Here is a 27,294-nt window from a genome sequence, read left to right as displayed (position 1 = left end):
ATGAATGTTTTTTTAGTTATTATCTTACTCACTTATTTCTTCATTTGGTCATCGATCATATATTCATTTAAAATCCCTTTTAAGTTTAGTTAACCAGTGATGAGCAGTGAATTTCTTCCAATTTTAGTGGTACCTAATTACAGCAACATTTTTTGTTGAGCAGATAATTGTGGGCTTGGTAACTGTTCGCGGACTTGGGATTACTCTAAGAGCCGCACTCAAGTCAACCAATGCGCCCAGTTTGCCAGCTGCCGTTCAAGCTCTGTCTGCTCGGCTGCGGTCGCTCTTCGAGTAAAGCTTCTGTGAGTTTCAGATTTCGGTGGTGGCAGTTGGAAATTCGCAAAAAAAAAATACAACAATGGCAAGTACGCGCAAACGCTATAGCGTGTCTCGAAAAGCCTCTTGAAGGTGCGCTGCTTTGTGTATTTGTACCCGCTCTTTCCAAGCATAGGTGATGCTTTATCGATCGTGAACTCATCGTCAATTGAGCTATGGAGGTCACTCGTCATTTCACGTTGCCCCGATTCACTCTTGACTTTCGCAGAAGCACTTCAATGTTTCACGGATTATCGTCTTTGTTGCCTATGGCAATGGATGCGATGTGACGTCGAACACGTTGGTGAAGGTCAAAAGTTTGGCGAGGGGAAAGGGAAACGGTAAAATGTAGCATTGTGAAGTGTGACAGAAAGGAAGAAAGAAAAAGAATTAAAAAAAAAAACAAAAAATAAAAAGAAAACAGAAACAAGAATAGAAAGAAACAGTGAAAGCATGAAAGGAAGAAAGAATGAAAGAAAGGAAGAAGGGAAGGAAAAAAGCAAAACATAAACAAATAAAGAAAGAAAGAAATGAGGTAGCTCACTCTGTCACACATGAAGCTTCGCTTGCCCCCACTTTCCCCTTAGGAATAACGCTCCAAAGTCTCTTTTTCAAGAGCGGAGCTGATATGGCTCGAAGTAAGGGCGCGTTAACACTTCGCCTTGAAGGGGGTATAAGAGTTAAAATTTTCCAGTTCCGCTTCCTTCGCAGCCCCTTTGGCGGAAAAATCACGTGGCGAGTTTAATGCGAAAAAATCTGAAGGTTCCGTGCGCGTCGCCATAGTCCTTTATTTGACGTGATGGAAACAGAAGGGGCCGTGTGGAAGATTAGAATGTTTACGATATCAGCACTGGAAACCTACCGAACTTTCAAGCTAGAAATTACAAAAGAAAATATCTACGATAATTCGCGGGGTAGTTCTCTGCTGCTCGAGGCCAGATTGGGAATATTGTGGACCAAGACGTACCGAGCCAATTACGAAGGTACAGACACATTATGTAGTGCGTGTGGAAAGGGGAAGGTAACGACTGAACGCGTGATAATGTGATGTAAAGGGCTCCACCCTATAGTCCAAGAGAATGGTGCGGAATGTTTCAAAGCATTGTGGTTTTGGAGCAGTGAAGGCAAAATAGACTTTAAACAGGTAGAAATAACCAAGAGGAGGCTAACTTGTTGGCGGTTACATTCAAGGCGCGAGTGAAATTCAATCCTTCAACATATAGTGATAGTTATAGATTTTATGGCTAGGTGGCGTGAGACGCCGCCCTTCTAAAGGGCACAGCTGGACGGATACATTGATCCATCCATCTATGAGCTGTTGTTGATAGTCAAAACCCTTTCACCTCCTTCCCCCGCCCTAAAAAAAAAAGCCTGCATTGGAGGCTGTGACGTTCGCTTTTGTGCTCCCGCGCAACGGGCTGAAAGCGAGGATTCCTCCTTTCTTTTGAAAATGTCTATATTGGGATGCTTTTCCGCTTCACGTGAAGGAACGGTTAGGCTGCACTAATAAACTATGCGTTGTAAGAATACGGTCGCAAACTCTACATGGCGGCCCAGACATCAGCGGTGGTTGCTATCGGCTCGATCGCGAACTACTGGCGCAGCGCGACTTTGCTCGCAGGCTCTACAGGGGCGCGTCCTTCAAGACCTTAATTTTAACTAATCTTGCCAAGAAGATGCAATTCGCAGTACGTGAAGCGTCAGCGTAGATGGGAGTGCTCAACCACGTCTTGCTTTTGAAATACTGGCTCGATTCACTGCCACCGCTGCTGGTGTTTCCGCTCCCGGAACAACGTTGGAAAAAGCTTGATTGATTGATTGATAAGTGGGTTTTAACGTCCCAAAAGCACCATATGATTATAAGAGACGCCATAGTGGAGGGCTCCGGAAATTTCAACCACCTGGCGTTTTTTAACGTGTACCCAAATCTGAGCATACGGGCCCACATTTCCGCCTCCATCGGAAATGCAGCCGCCGCAGCCGGGATTTGATTCCGTGACTCGTGGGTCAGCAGCCGAGTATCTTAGCGTCGAGACCACCACGGCGAGGCAACGTTGGAAAAGGCAAAAACTGTTCGTATGCAGTGCTTTGGATGCTTAACTTGAATTGCATGCGTAATTTATAGCTCAGAAAACAACGGGCAAACCCTAATTAATTGATGATGTGATGACTGCGATGGCAGCTTGCAAGTAGAGCCAATCAATTGTGAACGCTTTCCAAACCCGCGAACATGTTTTTTCGGAATTCCAGTGTTTTCTTTTTCTCGGTAGGCGTCAATGCACCATTGAGGCGCATTGACACCTGCCAAGCAAAGCAAAAGCGAGAACGTCAGCGCATTTAGAAAACCCCGTTCACGCCCGTCGGAAAAATTAGCATTTTTTTCAGGCCCTCTATGGTGCCTGTACTTGACGCCGGTATCACCTGTGAAACGTTCAGACCTCATTACGCTCTGCCTATTTACGGAAAACTAAGTTTCTGTCAGAATTTCGTATAGTATCTCCAATTTTCATTTATATTCGATTGTAATGTAATTGTTAAAAAAGACACTCTATCGTGTAAACAGCACATATATACCCTATAAAGTGAACGGAGAAATGACCTCCCCCGTAGCTGAGGGGTAGAGCATTGGACGAGCTATTCCAAGGTCGCAGGTTGGGTCTCTGCCGGTGGGAAGGTATCTTTTCGTCCACTGTTCTTCCTTCACCTTTACATCACCATTATTAACATCCAGTATACTTTTCTTGGATTTACTGTCTGTTACTTCTCTTTAATACTCTAGCAACTATGACACTTCTGTTTTCTGTACTTGCATATGTGTCTGCAGCCCTTATATTTTTAATTCTCTTAACAATCGTCCACTTTATGTTATCACAGTCATCTTACATACAAACTTTAGTATCAGACAGGAAGGAATAAAGCCTACGCACCCGAAAATAGCAGCCGCTGGGAGTACTCAGCAGAATATTTGTAATGACAGAGTGTTCACACAGGCACAAACACTGTGTACGAGTTCACTTTGCAACAGTTTTACGTTCCCCTTAAGCGTTACTGCGTACCTCTGTTAACGATACTTTGTATGGTGTTTGTCTTTGTCTTTGTCTAAAGTCTTTCGTAACGACAGAAAGCTTTAGTCCTGCGGATGCTGCGTCGTCAACACGTTCCTTACATGAATACTTCGCTTCAAGTAGTGCGCATGTGCAGAAGTTCCGTAGAAACCATGGCACTCTATGAAAAACATGGCATCCTTCCGTGCGTGATTCTAACGGTGATGCAACGCAAGCAGTGCTACAACGCGTCAATACTGAACTGAATTGGAATTAACCACGCAAACAACGAAAAATATCTTACGGGCGTTCAAAGCGCAGAGCAATTTTTACAGTTATGTGTAGGAGAATCACTCACCAAGTAGCTGAATAGTGCGGTTAAATTCGCTCCTCAAGATGTCCAGCACCTTGTCCACACCAGCTTTTCCCTATGATTTAAAGAAGAAAATGGTTTCAATACAATTGACGTTGTGAAAGCTGCAGTTCATATTACGAATAAATGTTGTTTGGCTTAGCATTAGGGTTAGGCGTGTTGTGTGGTGGTGTGGCTAAATTTTGCCGTAGTTAAGCGCTGAGCCCTGCGGTTCTGCTTCTTAAAAAGTTGGCGTAGCAAATCTTAATACAAAAGGACAAGAACATAAGAATCACGAACAAGTGCTGCTGTTAAGAATATGTTTTGTGGAAAATTATATTGTTTAGTTACGTGGCAGGAGATAGAGTGATTAAGAAGCGAGATCTGGGCGCGAAATGGCGTAATACAAATGGTTATGCATCGCTGGAAGTCATTGTAATCGATGATTATCTTATTACGTGTTTCAAGGGGCATTTGGTCTGCGTAGCTGCAAAATGCTTCCACAGCTGCGTCGCTGCCGGGTTCTATAGGAATAAGGGGGGTGTCAGAACGCTCGTGCATTCGCGCACATTTTCAAACTGGTTAAATCTTTCCAAGCGCACATATTCTATATTCGATGTTATTGAATAGATACAAAAGAATTGAGGCTATTACCAACTATTCGTAGACAAAAAAGCGAAAGGGGGACGACATGCTACAGCCACGGAGCTACAGAAGATGTGAGGTTCTCCTCACCTACATAGTCATACGTAAAATGTGCGTGTGTTCTATAAGATATTTTTGAATAACAGCGAATATAAACAGCAGTATTGCATGATCACCGCAAGCGCAACAATACTGTTGAACAAACAGTCTCGTCGTAGCTGCGTTGACAAGTGACTCGACATACGCGAGACCACTGAAAAAAAAAGAAGAAAACAGCCTGGATGCCCATGCAAAAGAATGCCTTGCAATGTTTACTACTGCATAGCGCATATTGCTTTTGGAAACTATGTTATTATGTTGAAAGCTTTTTTTTCACGTTGTTCTCACGTTCAATCCGTTTGCTAGGCAGAGATGCTGTGGATACGTGTTTCCTTTCATTTGTGGTGGATTTCACTGATATAACAAAGCGACTGTTTCGTAGGACCAGTGGTGAAAGCACACACATGTTCGACAACTGTCAACAGGTGGCCCGCAGCTCACGTCACTTTATCAGATACTCGACAACGAGAAGATAGAATGCCTACGCTGTAAGCGAGCCCCCAAAGAACAGGTCTGCCGACGAACACTGCACGGGCACCAATGCTCAGCGCCTTCACAGCGTCAGCTCCAGATCGCACCCCGCCGTCAAGGTAGACTTCCATCCGGTCACCGACAGCAGCCACCACCTCCGGCAGTGCCTCGATCTACGAATCAAGTAGGCGGACAAAGCATGCACCCTTGCATGTAAAGTTCCCTATGTGAAGAATGATAGAAATATGCTGAGGTGAAAGGACACGATCAATACGCTCAGCTATTTCTATCGCGAAAAACAAAAAAAAAGCTCGTGCATCTTAATGAAGTGAATTATGACGAGTCAGTGAAACACTGGAGAATTCAATCACCGGCCGCTTCCGACACCCTTGATTATAACACTTTGTATTCGGCGTTACCGTTGTGCCGCTGCTTTCCGAACTTTCACCTCAGGGTACCTGGCTTCGCTGCCTGCGTAGACGCTGAGCTACGCCTTGCCGCACGGTCGTCTTCGTATAGTAGCCGTTTGTTGTGAGAGTTGCAGCTTTGCCACTGCTTTGCAAGCTTTCGTCTCCGGGGTAGCTTGTTGTCGGCGTTGGTGTTGTTTTCTGCAGGTGAGAGCACTTTCGCGTTCGTTTTCAGTCATAGCCGAAATAAAATGTGTGGTCAGGAATGTGCTTATTCTTCCTCATCATCAAACACAACACAACCTGTACATAATGCCTTGCATATCCGTAGCGGCTGCCTCGCTTTTAAGCACAACGACGAATCATACAGTGGCCTAATGGGTACTTCTATCATAAGAACTATGGTAGGTGCATAGTGGATACCTTGGATGTGCTGTAGCGAGGTGGACACGCAGACAGACAGCAGACAAGCCTGGACCCTAGGGTCCTTCGTGCCTAAAACTGGTGAATCTCGGAGCTCGTGAACTAGAACGCGTTTATGCAAACCGTTATCTTCATGTAACATTTTTCTGGTGGTAATATGAATGTTGGGGTACACATTTCATATTATGCCGTTGTGCTGTTACACTTCATGTATGTTTAAAGAGCGTGAATCAAGCGAGGAAAGTAGTGGCGACACAACACAGGCATTGATGTCTTCGCGAAATCACCAATTGTGATGTGAGCTCGCCTCTGTCCTCCTTGAAGAGGCGCTGTGCAACGATGTTAATATAGAATAACACGTTGAAGCCACAACTCCATCCAACTACATTTTTTGGTACGCAATATCCTTGAATTAGCTGTTACGGCATCTCTCTGCTGATTCGCATTTCATGGGGTGAGTTCCATCTATTGTTGTATCGAGTTCATCCTGATAATAACTCTATTCAGCGGCTATGCCACAAAATCAAACAAAGGTGCCACTTGACAGAAGCCTACAACATAGCGGCAAAGTTAAAGAAGTTTATAGAAACGCGAATGGAAATACTTTTAAGTTAGGATGGGTGTTTATTACGTGTAACCTGTTTCTCTGCTGCTGTAACATATATGAATACGCAAATTCATGTTTCCGTACGGTGCACAGAAACAATGTATATTTCTGTGATGAGAGTTTCACTTAGTGTTTATGAACACAATCCGACTATCTATTGTTATTTATATACAGCGCAGCTGTTAATATAAGAATAACAAAAACAAGAACTACATGGACCTTTGCCCGAGAATGCTTACAAATTTGGTTTTTGTACAACCTATTTGTTTATTTTCAACTAAACAATTGAAACTACTATTACAAAGGTGTTAGAAATAAAATCAAGTGCATAGACATTGGTAAACATTGGCCTGGGTTATGTATCTTTGCTTCAAATGTAGGCGCAGCCAATTCATTGCATCCATTTCTTTTTGCTAAGCATAGTGATATCACCTCAATTTTTTCACACCAGTCACAAGACTTCAAAATGTGAGCAAAAGGGTGCCTTTTTAAGCAAATATTCGAAGTTGCGCAAACACCGCGCCTTTAACACTTGAGTGCTCATTACATGACAAGGACCCAAGGGTAGTCTCGGTCAATGTGCCATTTGGATTCCGTATCGGCGGAGGTTCTATGGGCGAGCGAAGTCGTTAAAGGGGTCCTGAAACACGTTGTGAGCATGGTCAGAAAACGCTGCCGATCTGTAGTCTAGGCCCCCGACAACATGCAAGCCAAATTTTATAGTGCAGTGCGTGGCGTAGAATTCGCAATAAATTCTCAAATTAAGCTATACATTGCTTTCTCTTCTTTCGACTAACGACGATATAGACTTAAAAAATCAATCATCATAGCCAGCTAGTTTATCAGCCATTGGCTGATTTGAGCATGGCACTCTGGGTCGTTACCGGGGCAGCCGCGGGAGGCCAGGACTTGTTCACTCGTGCTCACGCCGCGTGTTAAAAAAAAGCGCTCAAGTTCCCAATGCACGTGTGGCGTATTTTCTTTTTCATGTAATTCTTCCATGCTTAGCTTCCAGCACTTTCAACAGGATCAGGGTGGGACGAATCTTTGTAACTCATCTCATACTCAATGAATTAAAAAATGGCATTGAATTCGTGGGGCAACAGGCTCCTTTAGTAAATGCAATAATGGCTGCTTGAGAAAGTGCTGCAGGGCCCATTTAAAGGCTGTCTTGTAAGGGGCACCGATTGTGAATAGCTTAATCTACTGTGAATGTAACCGTTTGAGAGAGGCATCTTGCATCGCGATTATATTATTCCGAATGTGGATTGTGCAGCAGAACAAAACAAGTCTAGCTTCTCCCGTATATCAGGGTTGCATGTTCATGTGCGTTGCAACCACTACACTTGAGGGCGTTCCTGATCAAGCCCTCGAGTTCACTATGTGTAAGAATGGTAGGGACCATAACGTGCGTTGCGCAGAATGGCATGAACAAGGGAATCGTAAATATCACAAAATCTACAAACTATGTAGTCAAGGGCATGATGAAACGGAAAGTCTTGGCTAATAATCTGATAAAACCAAGGATTTACTTTCAAAGCAGCCAAAATGTTAGCCTTCCCGTGGAAAGATTCAAATCATGATGGTTAATCATGATGATTGATGGTATTGGTCTGTATACACATTTTCCACTCGGCGCATACGAGGATGCTTCACCTCAGACGGTGCTATGCCATCATGGAGATTTGCATACATCAATGTAAAAAATAACTCTACTCCTGTGAACACAGGTTTCGAATTCGGGGCTTAGCAATTCCAAAGACACGAGGAAGAACCAATTTTGTTTATTTTTTCTTAGCCAAAAAACGTGCTGCTACACAACTGCTATGCAGCTTACGCAAGCGTCGGTCTTTGCTTTTTGACACGCAGGCAAAGCATAAAAATGAACTCCCACGAGGCCCTCACCGTCGCAGGGTCTCCGTCGAGCAGCCTTCCTCCGTGGTTTGAAACAATAACTGCTGTAGCGCCATTCTTATAAGCTGCGAGGGCCGATTCAGCTGAAAAAAACAAGATTGTTTATATTAGTGTCTGTTTGAGGGTTGTGAAAAATATACTTTGCATTTAAAGAAAAATCACAATAGAAAATAAAAGAAATTCTTAGCACATGGTGAAACTGATACTCTGGCATGCCTGAATGCCTACCTAAAAAAAGCAAACAGTAAATGTTGTAAAATCGCCAGTTTAACACTAGATCGAACCTTATTTTGCACTGATTTGAGGAACTGCTCTAGCGCACTGTCAGCAATACAACCCTTGCAGCGAGTAGACGCTTCATGCGCCAGCAAGGACCACCCATAAGTTTTAACACTATATTGATAAAGGTGCAGCGATGGCGTAGTGCTTCGTCTCGCGTGCAAGAGGTCCTTGATTCGAATCTCGATGCCACGCGATTTTCCAGTGGATTAAAAAAAGTTATCCCCGTTATGATAGAATTTCAGTAAAAGGCCTGGGATGTGGCCTCACCAGTGACCACCGCCGGTAACGCACTCCCTCACTAGAGAAGGATTGGCCTCTCTGGTGTAGTACCTGGCCATTACTTGTCTTGTGGATACACCAACTAACCTTCGGCCCCCAGTTCACAGCGGCAGCGAACCAACTGACCACGGCGGAGGTCAGATATGCCACGCAGCAGATTATGCTAAGAATTCCTCGGTACGGACTAATATGTCATTGGAACTTGGCAACGATTACAGCTAGAACCTTATCTAGAGAGGCAAGTCTAGCTGTGCTATTTGAGGAACTCGAGGGATGTCATATGAATGAAATTTAACAGGGCTCAGTGAGGTTAGGAAGACATTTATAGACTATACAGTGCTACAACATGGGCACGCATTTTGCTATCGTGGCTTGGCGGACAGAAGAGAACGGATGTGTGGTTTTTTATTCACATAAATAAAGCTGATAACATAGACGGATACTATAGCAATATTGAAAGGGTGGCAGGTAATACAAGAAGAAGGTGCTACACACCTATGCGTCTACGAAGAGCGATGATCATGTATAATTTGAAGGCTTCTATGAACACGTAGAAGCGGCAATGTGTAAGGTAAAAACAGAGTATACTATACTTATGAGCGACTTAAATGCCAGGGTAGAGAAGGAGCGGGCTGGAGACCAGGAAGTAGGGGACGATGACATCAGTGCTAGAAATTTTAGATGGGAGTTATTAGTAAATTTTGCAGAACACAATAGTCTACGAATCTTGAATACCTTCTACTGAAAACGAGTGAACCGCAAGTTGACATGGAGGAGCCCTAATGGCGAAAGTAGGAGCGAAAAAGACTTTATACTGAGTGGGCACTCAGGCATGTAGAGGATGTACAAGTAGTTGGAAATATATGATGGCAATATATGTATGATGGCAATATATGTATATAGTTGGCAATATGATGCAGTGACCGTAGAATGATAAGAGTTCGTATTCACCTAATTTAAAAAAAAAGTCAAAGACATAAACTGATACGCAAGAGGCCAATCAATGAGCTGGCAGTGAGAGGGAAAGTACAGGAGTTCGGGGTTTGCCTTCAGAATAGATGCCAAGCTCTAAACGAAGTAACCGACGTTAGCGTTGACACAATGAACGATAATCTCACTAATATCACCAAAGAGTGTGCAATGATAGTGGGAGGTAGGCTCACTAGACAAGACACTGGCAAACTGCAACTGGGAATATAGAACAAGTGGAGGTTTTTGAAGTTAATCAATAGGTACAAGGTGGCCGACATCAGAAAGTAGAACACGGAGAGAACTAAGCAGACTGTAAAAAGTGCCAGAAGCCTAGAAGCTGCAAAGGGAATCTTGTGCATAGGCAAAAATCGGATGTGTGCATTAAGGGACAAGGAAGGCAATGTAATAACCAATAGAGATAACATAACATAGTATAGAGTTTTACGGAGAGCTGTACAGAGACACAGATTGATATCGTAAGAAGCAACAATAATAGCTCTGAGGAATTCGACATCCTAACAGTAATGACAGGGGAAGTAAGGAAAGTCGTCGAAAGAATGATCTACTCGCTTTTCTACGCTGATTTCCAGCCGCGCTCGCGTCCCGAACAACACTGATTTGAGTGCTTCGTATGAGTCGCTGAGTAAACCATGTTCGTTGCTGAAGTCTTTATGAAGATTTTCATTAGGTATATGACAACGGCTGATGGGGACGCTTCCTATTAACCAATTTCACACTAGATTTTATCTTTTGCGTATTTTCTCTCTATACCATGTATTAGGCTTGTAACCCGACCTTTGACCTGGCCTTACGGGATTTTATATACGCGATGCAGCGTCGGGCATGCAGAAAGTATGCGTACAGGTAGCGAGTCGTATCATGTATTGCCGCATGATATGTGCTGCATTGGTTGTTTTGCGCAATAAACTTGTACTTTCAGAGAGACAGGTTGTCCGCTTTGGAGCGTACTGGACTGCGATGGTCTTAAAATAACTAAGTTCGCGCGAAATAAAGAAGGAAATGAAAATGCAGCATACTGATACCAGAATAACTACTTCGAGAATTTCCTTTCACTTTCAATGCCTACTGTTATGCGAATTAGGGCTTAAGAATTATTGGCGATTTCTTTGTTGCCATAAAAGGAGTGCTGTCACCGAAGGCTACTCGAAAAGGGCAGCACCTCCATGGGATAATACTTACCGGTTAGGATACCCTTTGCAACAAGTGGAAGTGTCGTGATGGAACCCAACCATCGGAAATCCTCCCATGTCACCGATGAGGACAGAAGTTTGCCTATGGAGCCTTCTTTGGAATCATCGAACGTGAATGACCTACCAGGCCACGAAGCTTCCAGGTTAGCAAACCTGCGAAACATAACAGGCAACTTGTTTTATCGACACCGCATCACAAAAGAATAACGATCGGCTGCATGTAACTGTGTGCCAGAAGGTGCGTCAGTATTGGTAGCAATAAAAGATTTGATCCAAAATGCTTTCATACAGTGCTGCATAGGCTCTAAGAAGATTGTGTGGTACGAATTCCTGGAATCGTATATATATATATATATATATATATATATATATATATATATATATATATATATATATATATATATATATATATATATATATCAGTATTCTATAGAACGGCGTTCCAAGCATTGACTTTTCAGGAACGATTTTTTTTTGAAGAAACGGATGAACGCTGTGGAGAACGCTGAGACCAACTACATGAAAAGATGTAGTTCTTTTTTGGGGCAAAGCCTCTTATAGCGGCACCTCTTCATCCCTCGTAGCCGTTGTAGTGTGTAACAAGTATAAAATTTTGACCTCCAAGGTAATGCCGGTGAGAGATTTTTACTGTGGGTTGTTGAACAATAAAATATAGTGCTCAATGTACGTGCCAATGGCTGCTAAGGGGGATTGAGAGACAGGAGAATTTGACTTTTAGTTAACGCGCACGCTGCGAATTTTTTATTGTTTAACAACGCACAGAAGACAAGAAAGGGTTGCTACGTTATACTCGCTGGGCGTAACCTCCTTGGTTTTAGAAAGGTTTAGCGAGCGTTGGGCCACAGTGCCATGAATACAGTGAACTATAGTATATACCATGAACTCGAGGTGGTTAAAGGTGGGAAGTAGACTAGAAGCGCAAGCCGTAAGAAAGTGTGCGTGTGCCACCTTTCGTTTAGTCCTTGGAATGTCCGCTGGATGGCGGTGCTTCTATATGGGGAATACATGATGGAAAGATGCGAGATGGTGTACTTGGAGTGTTGAATAGATGGACGAAGAGACACACAGACAGATTCATGGATGGACGCATGAACGCACCCAGGGGCGGATGCTTGGACAAATGCAGGGACGGACGCACTAACAGACGCACGCACGGACGGGCGGATGGACGCATGGACGGTCACACAGACGGACGCATGGACGGAAGCAAGAACGATTGAACGGACGAGTGCTTCGCCCCACTCTCCATCATTCACTCCGCGGATATGCTGCCATTCTTTTACTGCAAGGCTGTAATGCTCAAAGTTTGCCGCTTTTCGTAGAAAGAACAAGCACACGCTTTCTTCATCCTCTTCGTCTGCGTATTCGTTCCTGCAGAACACGTGTGCTGATGTATCCAGTGGAGAATGCGATTGCGGATGGGTGCATAGGTCGGCGAACTCACTCATGAGTCGACTGACTCAAACTGCAGTCAGACTCAGATCGAGCTGTGAGTCTGAGGCTGAGTGAGTCCAGGCGAGTAATATTGTCGTGAGTGTGAGTCCGAGTGAGTGCGGTTGAAGAAAAGGTCCCTGTATGCTAGTCCGAGTGTGTTCACCCGAGGAAAATTTTGGTGAATCTGAGGGCCAAGTGAGCCCAAAGCACAATGTGTTTCTTGAGTGAATTCTGGTTTCTTATGCCGACATAAGGTCATATCTAGCGATCTTCAGCATTAGTATGAGCCTTATTTGGATTTACGTTAAACTCACGTCTACTCACTAATATTCCAAAAGCCATATCGTTCATATGCCGTTTCAATATTTGTTGATCAGTGTTTTGAACTACGTAGGAGTGGGGTGGGGATGTGACCCTCCTCTTTCCTTCCAACCCTTCCAAGGTAGTTTTTGACAAATATGACTTATGCCGTCATCCCATTCGAGAAAAATTACCTTTCAGGTTTGAAAGCGCTCAGAGATTGTTCTTGAAGATACGATATCAAATGGCGCCAAAAACAGCACTGATTACTTGACACGTTGTTAAAGAGCACTGACACCAAGGTCAAAGAAGCTAACTATAAGGAAAAGAACTCATGAGTAAACTCACTCGGACTCACCCAGACCAAGATCGAGCCGTGAGTATGATTCTCAGTAAGTAAATAAGTAACTGGGAAATGGTTTAAATTCCAACCTTTGTGATGAAGCCCGATGTTTCGGAACCCACTTGGTGCCTTCCTCAGGGGGGACTGGGACTAGGTAGCAGCGGCGTCTTCAAAGCACTTGCGGGGTGATTCATGACCCCCCCCCCCCCTCTTGTTCTGCCGTGGAGCGCAATCCATGTGTATACACTGGGGGAAGGATTTAGAGAGCCTGGTTGATACTTTGAGCCGTTTTCTCGACTCGACATTCTCCTCCAGTTAGTCTCGCTCTAAAGGGTGGTCGTTGCGTCGAAATTTATATAAGGATCTAACGTCTCAGTATGCTCGGCGACTGCGCTGCGCTCTTTGTAGAGCTTCCGCACGTCGTTGGCGTGTTGTTTCAGTCGTTCCGGTTTGTTTTAATGACGATAGTCTTTCTTGGGGACCTTCGACGCCGAAACTTTGGTCTGTCTGTCTGTCTGTCTGTCTGTCTGTCCGTCCGCGCGTCTGTCTGTCTGTCTGTCTGTCTGTCTGTCTGTCTGTCTGTCTGTATGTATGTCTGTCTGTACAGTTGTCTATTTGTCCGCGGCAGTGCTGCCAACCTGCGGGGCCACTCTTTCTCTCCCTGGAAGGAAAAAATTCTCTAGATTTCTCTAGATTTTCATGGAGAGCGGTGTTTTGAAGACTAATGCGTTTGTGCTTTGGAAAACCATTCCTAAATTCAATTTTATGATATAATGGTGCATTCTTTAGAAAATATTCACTAAACTCACGATGCTGAAGGTGAAAAAAGGTCGCAGTACAAATTGAAAAGCTTTAAACAACAATTACTTCCATAAGATCACGAAGGTGAAGGGTCATCACGTGGCGAGGGGGGCAGGATATGTCGTATTGCTGTATTTATACAAATTACCAATAAAGAAGCCTTGCATATAGGTCGAAGAAGGGATAAATTATCAAAACATTGTTTACAAACACTGCTAGCTGTTCAATGCGAAACACGGAAATCTCACACTGCACTTGTAATAGCATGCAAGTTGAATAATAATAATAATAATAATAATAATAATAATAATAATAATAATAATAATAATAATAATAATAATAATAATAATAATAATAATAATAATAATAATAATAATAATAATAATAATAATAATAATAATAATAATAATAATAATAATAATAATAATGATAATAATAATAATAATGATAATAATAATAATAATAATAATAATAATAATTATGATAACCAGTAGGAGCATACAGAGCGCTGTACGTGAAATGTTCTGGCGAGCAAGCTTCAAAAAATTCATTAACTCTGTTATTTGAAATTTCTGTTAATAATTCGCAATTTGCTCATAAAGAACATGAAGTGACACATGCTTGCATAACTTATAAACAACCTTTTGAAAAATGCACTCTCAACCTTTGTCATGATATCTGATGCAGGATATTTTGACGAAAAATAGTTTAACCATGATAGCATATATGCCGGGTGGCAGTTCATTCCTTGCAACCTGCTGAATGGTTACGAAAAGATATGTTTATTTGAAATGTTGTCTGCCATATATTCTTTTCAAATATATCCTTGCAGACTTCCACTAGCCACTTTTTTTCAACTTCTTTTTTTCAGCTGTGCAAATAACCGAATACATGCAGCCTACTGTTCTGGCCGCACTTTTCACAGAAACCTTAGTGACCTTGGCGAGGCCACATGGCTCCATGGGGCAGCTCACTAGCAGCGTGAAAGCGTTCGCAAAGAAGTGAAACCGATAAAAAAGTCAACAAACCAAAGAAATAACGCCGCTGGTGAAAGGCGAGAAAATGGGAGGTTGGTGTGAAGGAAAGCATATATTTGGCGGGCTCGAGAGAGAGCACTTTTTATTTGGTTTGAACCAGGATTCGGGCAAACGACGTCGAACACGCATGGCACAGAATGAGCCGTAATGAAGTGGCGGAGAGGAGAGAGCTGACACTGCGTTGGGAACGGTGATCAGCCCTGTCGCCCCTTTGCACCCCTCGGAATCGCTACTGGGCACACTGTAAAAAAATTTATCAAAACGACGGCCAATATACCGGTGGCTCTATATCCAAGCTTATGGCCGTCAAAATGACGACAGGCCGTCATTTTCAAATGCCAGCACAGTTTTATTATTTTGATGTTTTTCGTGCTATTTCGAAATACAAGCAAGCTGTCAAATTGACAACATTTACATCAAAATAACGACAGGCCGTCATTTTCAAATGAAGGCACAATTTCATTATTTTGAATTATTTCTCCTTATTTCAAAATACAAGCAAATCATCAAGTTGATAACATTTACGTCAAAATAACTAAAGGCCGTCATTTGCAAATGCTGGCATTTTTTCATCATATTGACGTTTTTTTAGTGAACTTTATACACAACTTAACTGTCTGATTTACAGCCATTGACCATCAAAAGTTGCTAATTTTGGATGAAAGTAATTACTAATTAGTGTCATTTAACGCCTTCTGGGCTTATAAAACTATTATTAAACCATTAATGTAGCCTTTTTTTCGTAAGGTGACAGCAGGTTCTCAATGCATTGTCGATAATGGCTCATGAGAACAAGTGTATTCTGTGTCATTATGAATTGTAGTGGAGTATACGTCGCCATGCCACTGTGATTTGACATGGGTAGCACTGCATAAAATATGCAACGAAAGCTTTTGTGAATTTTTGAACATTTATTCTTCAAAATATTTTGAGAAGGCTCAGCAACCTTCGGGCTACTCCGCTTACTCTGCCTTTACCAAAGCGTTTAGTCGGGATGATCTGCCCCTTGTACCTGGGAACGAAAATAGAATGACAAAATAAATCCATGCTCCATAAATTGTGCCAATCACATACTTGGGCTTTAGATGTGAAACGCCGGAATTGTGTCAACTGCACTAACTTGTGTGATTTAGACACTGCATTAGGAAATAAAGAACACCAGACAGAAATTTTGTGCAGCAAATGTAATGGTTTTTGTCTTATTCTGAAAATAGGAAAACATATAAAACATAAAACATTAATACATAACAATATTGCGAAGAAGTTGTGCTTTTTATAAAAACCGCTAAACATGCAGCATATTGCAACTTTTTGACAAGGCGAAAAATAAAGATAAAATGAGTAACCTATCAGAGTCTTGGAACAGTAGCACCTTGACATTAACGAAAACACTGTATCAATACAACTGATCGAACCAGCAATATTATATGAATTATTTAGTGTGACACAGTTGCACTTGGGTGCCTTAAGTGTTAAGTGCCATCCAAGGCAACACAATATTCTTTTCAAAATATAATTGCTCAATAACTACTACTCACATTCACATATACCTGCACGATTCTTTTTTTAGCATGATTGGTGATGGTCGAAAATCGACCAGGTACGCTTGAAATGAAATGACCAAATACACTTGACATGGCCACCAAAATCGTTGGGACACTTGGCTTAGAATGACCCAGGTGTTACCCTTAGATAAACACGAAACACCTGTCAGTGGAAATAGCTTTACAAACAGATATCGCACGAGGAATAAAAAGAAAGCAACATTGCACAGCAACAAACTATCATATGCTTCTTGAAGAAGACATCCTTATTAGGAAAGGAAATAGGAATGCCGAATGTAGTTCAAGTTTGCTGGCATAGGCACAATGTTACGAAACAAGCCATTCATGCGTTAATTGGCACAATTTAAAGGTGAGCGTATTCGACAGAAATCTGTGTGGCTGGGTTTTCAGACCTAAAGTGGCTAGTGAACCTAATTATTCATATAAATGGAAAAACACTGACGTTTTGTATTTTGAGGTAGTCTCATTCTCAAATTTTAAGTGCATTCTACTTGTAATACATTAGTGGAGCAGGTTGGGACTGCCGGAAGTACCTTTTACCATCTATATATAACACAGTTTACAGATCAAGTCAGGCCATGGAAAAACAATATTTCGGTTGGAAACTTCATGATCATGCAGTGTCGCTTGAGACGGCCCTTCCACAACATTACTTGTCTTCTTGAAGGCTGCAGTCTTGAAGAAAACAAGTTTACTTGTCAAAAAGTTTGCTCCAGTGACACTCCACAGTCTCGAATTTTCCATCTCTATTTTTCCAAAAACTTTTGCCTTGAACAATAAGGTAAGCTACACAAGTCATGTTTTGAGCGAAAAATTTCTGTATGACATATTCACCAATGACGACTAGATGAGGTGCTGCTGGCATCCTTTCCAGGCTCTCTTCACCTGCATGCTGAGAATTCACAAGCGAAAAATTAGTTAGACTCGAGAGATAAATTGTAATAATCAGACATACCTATCTAAATCAGACATCATAACCAAACTTCTAAGGGCCACCCCACATTGTTTTACATAAGCAGCTGATAATAGAGTTAATATTACAAGCCTACACACTGTTCAAGAGGAGAAAATACATGACAAAATATAAGATAAAAAGAAAACGGCATTTCGACATCCATAAAGGTCTTCTTCACAATGAGACCAAGCAACTGTGGCTTGGGTGCATGGGGAGAGTTGGCCTGGACATCAAATTTAAGGTATTAGTTTAGAAGACATAATATAGTATCTTGTCTGTCCTTAAAGATGCAATTCACGTGCAACCAATAATGGTGAAACAAGTAGACTAAATAAAAAATTGTGAGATATTGAGTACATACCTCGCTTTGCAGTGTGAAAGTCGCAGTAACATCGATGACCAAATATGCTTGAATTTGACCCGTCTACGCCAGAAGGTGTCTGTTGACCCTTCAGACCAGGCCTGTGAACCAAATACGATTGAAGCTATTAGCAGTCAGTGAATGATGTCTATTAAGCAGTTGCATGCAGTAACTTACATAAACACTTGGAAGCACTTGACACATCTCCTAGAGTAGTCCTAAACCTACTGCGTTTTAAGTGCTTGCACATGTCGATAACGCTGCACTTAACTCCAGTTTGTCAATTTTTACGAAATGATATCTGCTGGTTTCGTAAGCAGTAACTTTTCTTTTAAATAATTCAGTCAGCCTACACGCATGAGTACTCTTGGTACAATGTTTCTCAAAATACACTTGGTTTTTCCCATCTTGGTCTTTTTTTCAGCGACGCATTGAGGCTTCCGCGTGCATTTACAAGCAAAGGTCATTTTTGACTGCGATTCGCGAATCAGGGTAGAATGGCCCGATCGCAATCAGAAACCAACGTCTGCCTTTTATGTCGGCTGGAGGTCGAGAACCAGAGTAAGAAATTGCTGAAAAGGCGCAGTTTTCAGCCACAGTACTAGACAAAAAACTATTTCTGGTTGACGTATAATTTACGAGTTCACGGCTGTATCGTCCACATTATTTAGTTCATCAGAAAAGTGGGGATCATCATGGACTTATAGCGCAGGTATTATAACAAGCAGATGAAAAGGAAAATCAAAAAGTGCTTACGAAACATCTTCATCAAGTACTCTGAACGTATTCAGCAGTACATAAGATGATAACGCGCTCGACCAATCGATTCCGATCCGTGCACCGTTAACCACTTTCAATCGCGATCAAAAGTGCGCGATAACTGCAATAAACACGCCTTAGTGCTCCTCGTTCGCGCATGTTTTCTTTTTCTTTGTTTGCAGAAAGAAGTATCTTCTTTTTTTTTCTCTTATCTATAAACAAACTGACGCCTGAAAATTGCTGCACGTGGTTCAGCCTCGGCGAGAAAGCACCTCCAAAGGCGGTGGTGTCGGGCTAACTCCAACGGTGCATGCACTTTGCTCGAATGCATACTGCAAGTAGACAATTCGCACAGACGCGCGAAAGAAGTCAACTCCACATCCCGCGAAAACCAGCGTTTGCTTCTTCACTACTCGCAAACTAGGTGACGTGTTAAAAATATGGACAGCCGAAGGATCTAAACAGACGAAAGAAGCACATAAGCACACTCACCTTGCACCGGGGTTTAGGCTGGAGCGTCAAGCAGAACGTGCGTTACACGGGCCCTTGGTCTTTCCAGCACACCAGGCGAGAAATAAGGCAAAATGGCGCACCAAGCTGCAAGATTCTTTCCGACGCGAAAAAAAAAAGCCAGCGGAAAGGTCGAAGAGCCTCAACTGCTCTCCTCTTACAGCTAGGAGTGTAAAATCCCCTTGCGGAAATCATCGAGGCCCAGCACACAGCACAGATCGCACGCCTCTCCAGCCCCGAAGCGGGCAGAGATATTATTGTGAAGCTCGGTTTGCACACCATAGCGGAAAGGGACAACGTACAAAAGTTATCCAATGTCTTTTTAAAATCAATTACACTGCTCCCCTTCCAAAGAAACGTACACACGGTCCACAATTATGGAAGAAGACTCGCCCGCGCCAGAGCGCTTGCGGCAGACGCCGCAAGATTTCTCGACCAGACAGCTTTCGTGGATGCAGCGGACATCCCGGGAAAGTATGTCTACTCGGTCGTAGTAATTGACGGACATGAACGAACACGCAGCTCACACACTGTTTACACAAAGAGGCTGGATGTAGTTGAACAAGCAGCGATAGCTCTAGCTCTAACAGACTCGAGCTTCACAACAATATACACTGACTCTACAGCAGCCACTCGAGCTTTCGCAAAAGGCGGCAAAGACAAGACGACACTGCGAATATTAAGTGGACATAACATCACCGAACACTCCAACGTATGGTTCCCGGCACACATGGGCAGCTTAGGGGGCAACCTGCGGATTCTCAACGAGACCGCACACGAGGTGGCGCGAGGACTCATCGACCGCGTCACTCCGGTTTCCCCCCTGCACTGCACATAGAGTACAGGGATCAGTCATTCACTTTCGACGAAATTACGAAGCACTTTTATCTAGATCGGCGAGAGTTCCCTCTCCCGGATAAGAAAGCAACACACAAACAGTTGGTCACGTTACGCTTGCTCCAGACTAACTCGTACCCCAGCCCCTGGCGCCTGAAGCATATCAACCCAGACTACGACGGACAACATGTGTGTGAACAGTGTCGTGAACGTGTAGATTTGAACCACATGCTCTGTGGTTGTACATCGAGTGACACTTACGCCAAGAACAAGCAACAGTGGGCCGAACTGCTAAGAAATGCTTCACTAGCAGACCAACATCGGGCTGCTCAAAAGGCCCGCCAGGCGGCGAAGAGCTTCGGGCTCTCTGTTCCGACGTGGGAGATGCCCTCTACACCTGGCATCTAGCCGTGTTCTTCAGGACCCCCTTTTTTTGGCAATAAAGTTTCACCACCACCATCAGGTCGAAGAAACAGGTTGGCAATGCATGCACCAGATCTTTCGGCTGCCCTCTCTTTCTCTCTGGCACAGTAGCGGTGGCCTCCTTTCCACTGTCTCGTGAAGGGGTGACCTCAAAGGGGAACGAGAGAGAATGAGGTATCACATGAAGGGTGGTAGCCAACCGAAGCCCACTGGAAGCTTTACTTCCTTTCTGTTTCCTATCCCTGCTTCTCTCCGCTCGGTAAATGACGGTGGAGCACCCGTCTTTTGCGTTTGACGCCGACGACTTGTCTAAATTGATGAAGAGATGGTTGTCAAAATGACGGCCCCTTTTACAGTGCATGGCACAGTGCTTTTGGGGGAGCGTAGAGGGGATGTGAAAGAGAAAAAGTGGAAAAAGGAACAGAAAAGAGGTTGCAGGTCGGAGTTCCCTCTGTCGATCAGCTTGCTTCACGTGAGAGCGAAAAATTTCCGCAGATGTCAACAAATTTTTCTTTTCCATTAAGTACAACCGAAATCTCCTGGATATAGGGAACTTTCCCTAAAGTTGGCAGCTCTGGTCATTGTTAACGATCCTCTTTATGGCGCCAAAGTCACCAAATCATTGTCAAACAGCCAATCCCATCCGCAGCGCCCACCAATATTGCTCAAGTTTCAGCGTTCATACTTGTGCGATTGTCAATTAAAAAAAAAGCAGTTATTGCGCATATCTGAGACACTATAACAACACGTCGATGTTTTGTATGTGTGCCTTTATACTAGAGAAAGCACGCACAAGTAATTCTGAGGACCATATAGCGTTTATCACGTTGCACTGACAGTGCAACGCGACGCTAAATAACGCGTTTGCAATGCTTTGCTAAGGCGGACGGTGGTGACACGTGCTCGTCACTTTGCGTTGTACTCCTTATCGCCTCCGTGAAAGGCACGCATATTTCTCCACAGGCGCGTACCTGTGGATATTATGCGTGATCCCTCTCTTGAGCACTGGGAGGCCGTGTTGACCAGCTCAGACCCAGCCGTCCAGTTAAGGGTCGTGGAGTGGGCCACACAGGTCGCTGCCAACCTTGGGTTGATGGCCATGTAACACGGAATCATCCTCAGTTGCTTTCTGACGAAATAAAGTTTTACCATTTATCCATCCATCTACATCCGAAGGCACGCACGCCTTCTTTTGTTTTCGAAGATAACTGCCAGATGGCGCTCGGGTCCAACGTGCCTGGACGCGCTAACTAGCCTTCGCTGCACGGATCGAGACTCTCTAACACAGCGCTTCCAGAATACAATTCACCGATTTTCTCGCGCAAAACATCAAATAAATGTTTTGTTCACTCTCTACACACGCAAGACTATCGTCTTTCGACGACGTTTGCAGTGAAACAAACAGATACGGGGTCAATTTTTTCTTGTCTCGCCTATATACGAAGAAGGGCACTCGGCGCACGGGTTCTTGTAAACGACACCGGGGTGCTGTCCATAGTTGGCCGTTCTTCTGGTTGGGGGAGTAGATGGCCGAGCGTACAGAAAGGCACGTCCGCGATGCAAACACCTTCTTTTTTTAAGATCGGCCCCAACATTTCACTGGTTTCCTGAACGTATGGTACCGGTACGCGTTTCGGAGGGCAGCCAATTAATGCTGATTGAATTTTTCGTGTCCTCCATTGCTGTACACGGTGGGTGGTGGCTCGAATGAAGCTTTTGGGGTATCTGTTTTTTTGGGGTTCGCAATTACGCGGACTTCTTCTTTCTTTCACTCCTTGTCATTGGAGGACCCGTTCTTAGCTCTCTAAAGTAGCGTGGTCACAACCGGAGCCTTGTGCCAGGCGTAATGGGATGAATCATACTGAAGGTAGCGGTTGGTGTGCGTTCGCTTCCTGTGAACAGGGAACTCCAGACCGTTGTACTTTCTTGCCACCTCGACGTGGAAAAAGGGCAGGAAGCGGCCGCTTTCACACTCGGCTGTGAATTGCATGGCTCGGTGCACTGAATTCAGAGTCTGTCTGAAGTTTTCAATTTCAGACGTCTTCATGGCGCAGAAGTAATCGTCCATTTAACGAAGAAAATGTTTGGTCATGGCGAAAAGGAGCTGAGTGCTTTCTCTTCCGTGTGCTCGATGCTGTAGGTTTGCCATCATGACGGAGATAAAAGCTCCCATCGCGGTTCCACCGTTCTGCTTGAAAATTGTTCTTTTGTAAGAGAAGTACGTCCTAGACAGGCAGAATTCCAGTAGACGTAAGAGCTCGTCAACAGCCAAAGGAGTCTTTTCACTCAGGCGTGTGTTACCCTCAAGTGCAGTCCGGGTAGAGGACACAGCTAAGGGCACTGGCACATAGGTGAACAATGAAACGACGTCGAACAAGACCAGGCTCAGGTCATCGTCGATGCTCACCTCTGACGTTAGCTTCACGAAGTGGCTGGAGTCATGGGCATGAGCTACAGTTTTCTGGGTTAGGAGGGGCGAAGATTGGGTGTAGAAAATTCGAAATAGCTAGGCGTGGAAAGGAAGTGAAGTCTACAATTGGTCGAAGGGGGACGTCAGGCTTGTGAATTTACCGTAGTCCATAGAAACCCGGTGCGGTTCTGTTATGGCAGATTAGTCACAGGTAAAGTGTTCTGCAATCTGGGTTGTGCTTGAAAATTTCCGTGAGTAGCTTGTTTAGCTGTGTCTGGGTTCGCTTCGTTGCGTGTTTTTCTAGCTGTGTGTATGCGTCTCCTTCTAAAGGAGCTAAAATCTTCCGTTTGTAGTCCCAACCGTTCAACACCACCATCAAATTGTCTTTGTCGGCGCGTAAGATGACAATGCTCTGATCCTGTCGGAGTTCCTGAAGTGCCTGGTTCTCCTTTGGGGTCAAGTTATTTGTTCTTTGTATAGGTGATTTTGAAAGGATTCCATTTCATTTCAGCCTAGTTTATTCTCTCGCGCTCGGCCTCATGGTCTGGACGGCTTCCTCTACAGCCACGACAAGTTTCGGTATACACTGGGCGTCGTTGATATGTTATAGCCAAGTCCCTTTGCCAGAAGAGAAGTTTCTCGATCAGTGAGTGGACCAGAGGAAAGATTCGTGACAAACCTGCTATTTTGGATGCCTTGTGGGGAACTCTGGTCCAGCACGTAGAAAAGTTTCTTATCCTGCGTGGTCCGGTGCTTTTTCGTGGTCGATACCACAACGGAGTCTGCGAACGTGTCGACTACAGCCATCAACTCAGGGGTGAGGCGTTCAACATGACACTTGGAGAAGAACAGGTCCAATTTTTTTCTTTGGGGAGGCACTAATTTCATGAAGGCGGGCGTTTATAGGTCGTTGTTCGGCTCTCATGACAACTTCCAAGCCTTCAGTGGTCGAGGTCGTTTTAGATGCAGACTTTGAGGAACGGCTTTCCTTTCTTTGCAGTTGCGGTTGAAGTCGAGATGAGTCTTGAAGACTGAGATGTCTTCCTTGATGTGTATGTAGCGCGTGACGAGCTGCATGGTATCGTGTCTGAAGTTTTGGCTGATTGACTCCAGTGTAAACATTCGACAGATGTCTGTCTGGTGGGTATGAAAACTGGTAAATGATTTAAACTCGTACCGAAAGTTTCTGAATGAATGGAATGAAAAACTTTGGGAAGAAACTCGACGTTTTAGAACCAACTTGGTTCCTTCCTCAAGGGAAAAGTGGGACTATGTAGCAGCGGTGTCTTGAAAGCCCCCGGGGGCAGTTAATGAGTTTTTGTTGGAGTTTAATCATCTCCCAGCTTTCTTGCCAAACCAGACAGACATCCGTCGATTGTTTATATTCGAGTCCAGGTGAGTAGTGTTTTCTTGAGTGTGAGTCCGAGTGATTCTGGCTCAGAAAAAAATTTTTTGTGAGTCTGAGTCCGAGTGAGTCCAAAGCTAGAAATATATTTCATCAATGAGTCTGACTGAGCTCCCAGACTTTGCCGACCTATGGATGCGCGAAAAAACCGCAAAGAAAGAGAAAGAGAGCAAAAGAAAGAGATATAGAGGAGGAAATAGAAGGACATTCTCGGCGAAGATAATTCTTTTCACGGTGAGATTTGACAGCCCCTATTCACGATCCGAAAGCGAGCATCATAACGACTGAGCTGTCCAGTTTTTTATGGTATCTATTCATCATGGGCAAGGAAATGAAGACACATATCCGATATGTTCATTTTGCTTGAAATCGAGGCCCACGATGAACAAAGCAATAAAGAGTCTGTATCCGCGTGGGAGACGGCCGCTACGCGCTAAGCGCACCCTGTAAAACACAAAGTTTTTCATTTCATAATCTCTAACGAATATATTTATTAAAGCAATTTCTGATTCAAACCATTCAAATGCCGTAGGGATAAGCACTTCACCACTGCAAATATTATTATGGCTAAGTGTCACAAAATGCGCGTACGAGGCAAATTGAGATGTATTGTGCACGGGCCCCGTCTGAGTCAGTGCCTCGACTGACAGAAGAATGTGGTGGTCAAAGATGGAATAGGGTGGTCAGCGACGGCTCTCTTGCGCACCAAAATACCGGTTCGATGGCTCCAGATAGACAGCAGAAAGGGGGGGGGGGCTCAACATAGTTGGTAAAGCTGTGGAAGCGTGCGGTCTACAAAACGTCATAGGCCAGGCAATGTGGTAGCCGGCAGCTTGCCTTCGTGGTCGAGCCCATGGCGTGAGGATGTGGAACTTATGGCAGCGGTGTGTACCCCGAAGGTCTGCCCCATGACCAGTGACTTAAGCCAACGAAACAGCAGACCGGCGTCCACCAGCTCGGGCCCTTGACGGCGTACCAACCTCGAAGAAGCACCGCAATCAACGGCTCTTCTCTCTCGCTGGAACTTTCATAATCGTGTTCAATCGAGTGTTTATTGAATGTTAGCAAGTCACGTTTTATGTTGACCTGTTAGCGTCGAGTTTTCATGTATAACGTCCAGTATATTTTTTATGTGAGTGGGCTGTGTAGAGGTATTTTAAGAGAGATATGGTCACCGCGTGGTGTGCGCTGTGTGTCGCATGGAGGAATGTCAGGCGTAGTATGTATATCTTGATTAGTCTCGTTTGTTTTTACTCTTGGTATAGTAAAGTATGCGTGTGTATTTGTTTTTATATTCACTGTCCCCCGACTCTTGTCCTTTGTCCGAGTTCGATGAGGCATGAACCTATCACCAGTCTGTGGTCGAACCACTTTAGCATGCGGGGTGCATTCGTTGTTTGCTAACCACCTCCAAATGGAGAGTGCGGATATCTTACACCGAGTACTCGGTAATCTCTGGCACTGAACTTTCATTCGCTCGTAACAGCACTCAACTGAGTGGCCATCGTAGTGAAGTGGAGTGCTAAGAAACTTATTGGCTAACCATTTCTCTGCAACATGAACGCATTCTAGCAGAGGATTGCATAGTTTTGTATAGTATATAGTATAGCAAAGGAGTAGAAAAATGTACTATGGGTGAGGAGGACAAAAAGGGCAGGAGAAAAGGAGTACAGAAAGAGAGACAGAAAGGAAAAAAATAGAAAACGAGATAGGAAGAAAAATAGATAGAACTATGTCAGCTGCAGGCGAGCAGGCAACTTCAGTAATGCACGAGTTTGTAACTTGGGCGTAATTTTCTACTCACACTGATATATTGAATGAGCTCTCAATTGACGCCTAGATATTGGCCTTTTCGATGCCGTTTCTAATGCCAGAAATTTCGTTCTATTAGTTCATGAGTGGAGATTTCAGTTTGAATGCTTCAAGAGCAGAGTCCCGACTGCGCCATTGAAGGTTGATTGAGAAGGTGCCTGTGAGTGCCACTTGAGATCGACCATCTCTAAAATTGCAGTTAGAGGGGCTAGCAGGTACGGCCGGTGATCTCGCAAGAAATTCTTCTAGGAACGCCTATTTCGATTCCTTTTAACTTCGTATATCGTGCTGTCGGCGATGATAAATTTGTTTAATATATGTGCCCCCATGTGAGTTTCCCCTTTACTTCACTTCAGAATTGTTCGACACTATAGCCTTCTTTAAAATAACGGTATTTTATGATCGCAAAGAATTACTTTCGCATTAAAAGTAACTTGTAGCGGCAACTCGTCTCAAAATTGGGAGGGGACGAGGAACAAACTTTCGTTTCTGTTTTAAAGAAACGTGTACTACACTCGGATATGTGATACTTGTAAAACTCAGTGTCACTCACTTGCGTCACATGTGCGACCATAATACTCGTGAAAATTATTCATACTACTTTTCATACATAGGGTATTGCGATTCAGAGTGACATAATTTTCTGCTCCCAACCTAGTTATTATAAAAAGAGTTTGCCCCACCATAAACATAGCCAGCGAAGCTGAAAAATTTCGTGTGTCATACTTTGATTCACTCGTTAATGAATATAGCTTCATGTATAAGAAACTTGAGAAGCCTTCAGTTGGCACATTTTTATTTACGGAACTTCCAATAATATTGCATGAGCTCCAACAAACCACTTGATTGGCAATGTGCTGTGAATTGCTAACCATTGAACCAGTGGGAGGTGAACATGTCTGGTGCTTCGCTTCATTTAAGAAGACATAGTTCTATGCACTTTCAAATGCTCCCTTATCTTGGTCTCCAAAGAGAAGTAAAATCCAAACCTGGTATATGACGCGGGCAGATAAAATAAGTTGTAAAGTTGCACCTAGCACACCTTTTTTAGGGGCGAAGCACCTTATAGTTTAGGTTTGTACGCTGTCTGGCGCAACACATGTAAGGCACCCACTACACGCTATGATGGTGACGATGAAGAATAGGCATGTTTGGTGACAATAACATGGCTATCACGGCACAACTCACACATAGTACCCACTTCACGTCATGATGATTGCTATCACGTTGATCAGGATGAACAATACGAATATTCAAGACCACACATTGTTTTCCAGGCATGGATCAAAATGACCGTGAA

The 27,294-nt window shown here is 43.7% G+C and overlaps 1 protein-coding gene across 2 annotated transcripts in view; it reads right to left on the bottom strand.

The window, feature by feature from the left end:
- LOC119186108 (2-Hydroxyacid oxidase 1-like) overlaps positions 1-27,294 on the bottom strand; it is a 50,848-nt gene that overhangs the window by 983 nt on the left and 22,571 nt on the right. For both annotated transcript variants that reach the window (XM_075869425.1, XM_075869424.1), the window contains exons 8-11: positions 11,011-11,174; positions 8,269-8,360; positions 4,941-5,099; positions 3,718-3,787 (exon numbers count right to left, since the gene is read on the bottom strand). In XM_075869425.1, the coding sequence (XP_075725540.1) occupies positions 3,718-3,787; positions 4,941-5,099; positions 8,269-8,360; positions 11,011-11,174 (485 nt within the window). The remainder of the gene's footprint in view (positions 1-3,717; positions 3,788-4,940; positions 5,100-8,268; positions 8,361-11,010; positions 11,175-27,294) is intronic.

This window comes from Rhipicephalus microplus, chromosome 7 (assembly GCF_043290135.1).
Source record: "Rhipicephalus microplus isolate Deutch F79 chromosome 7, USDA_Rmic, whole genome shotgun sequence".
In the NCBI taxonomy this organism is placed as follows: Eukaryota; Metazoa; Arthropoda; class Arachnida; order Ixodida; family Ixodidae; genus Rhipicephalus; species Rhipicephalus microplus.
The sequence above is the reverse complement of the archived record's forward strand: the minus strand, read 5'-3'. Positions and strand labels throughout refer to the sequence as shown.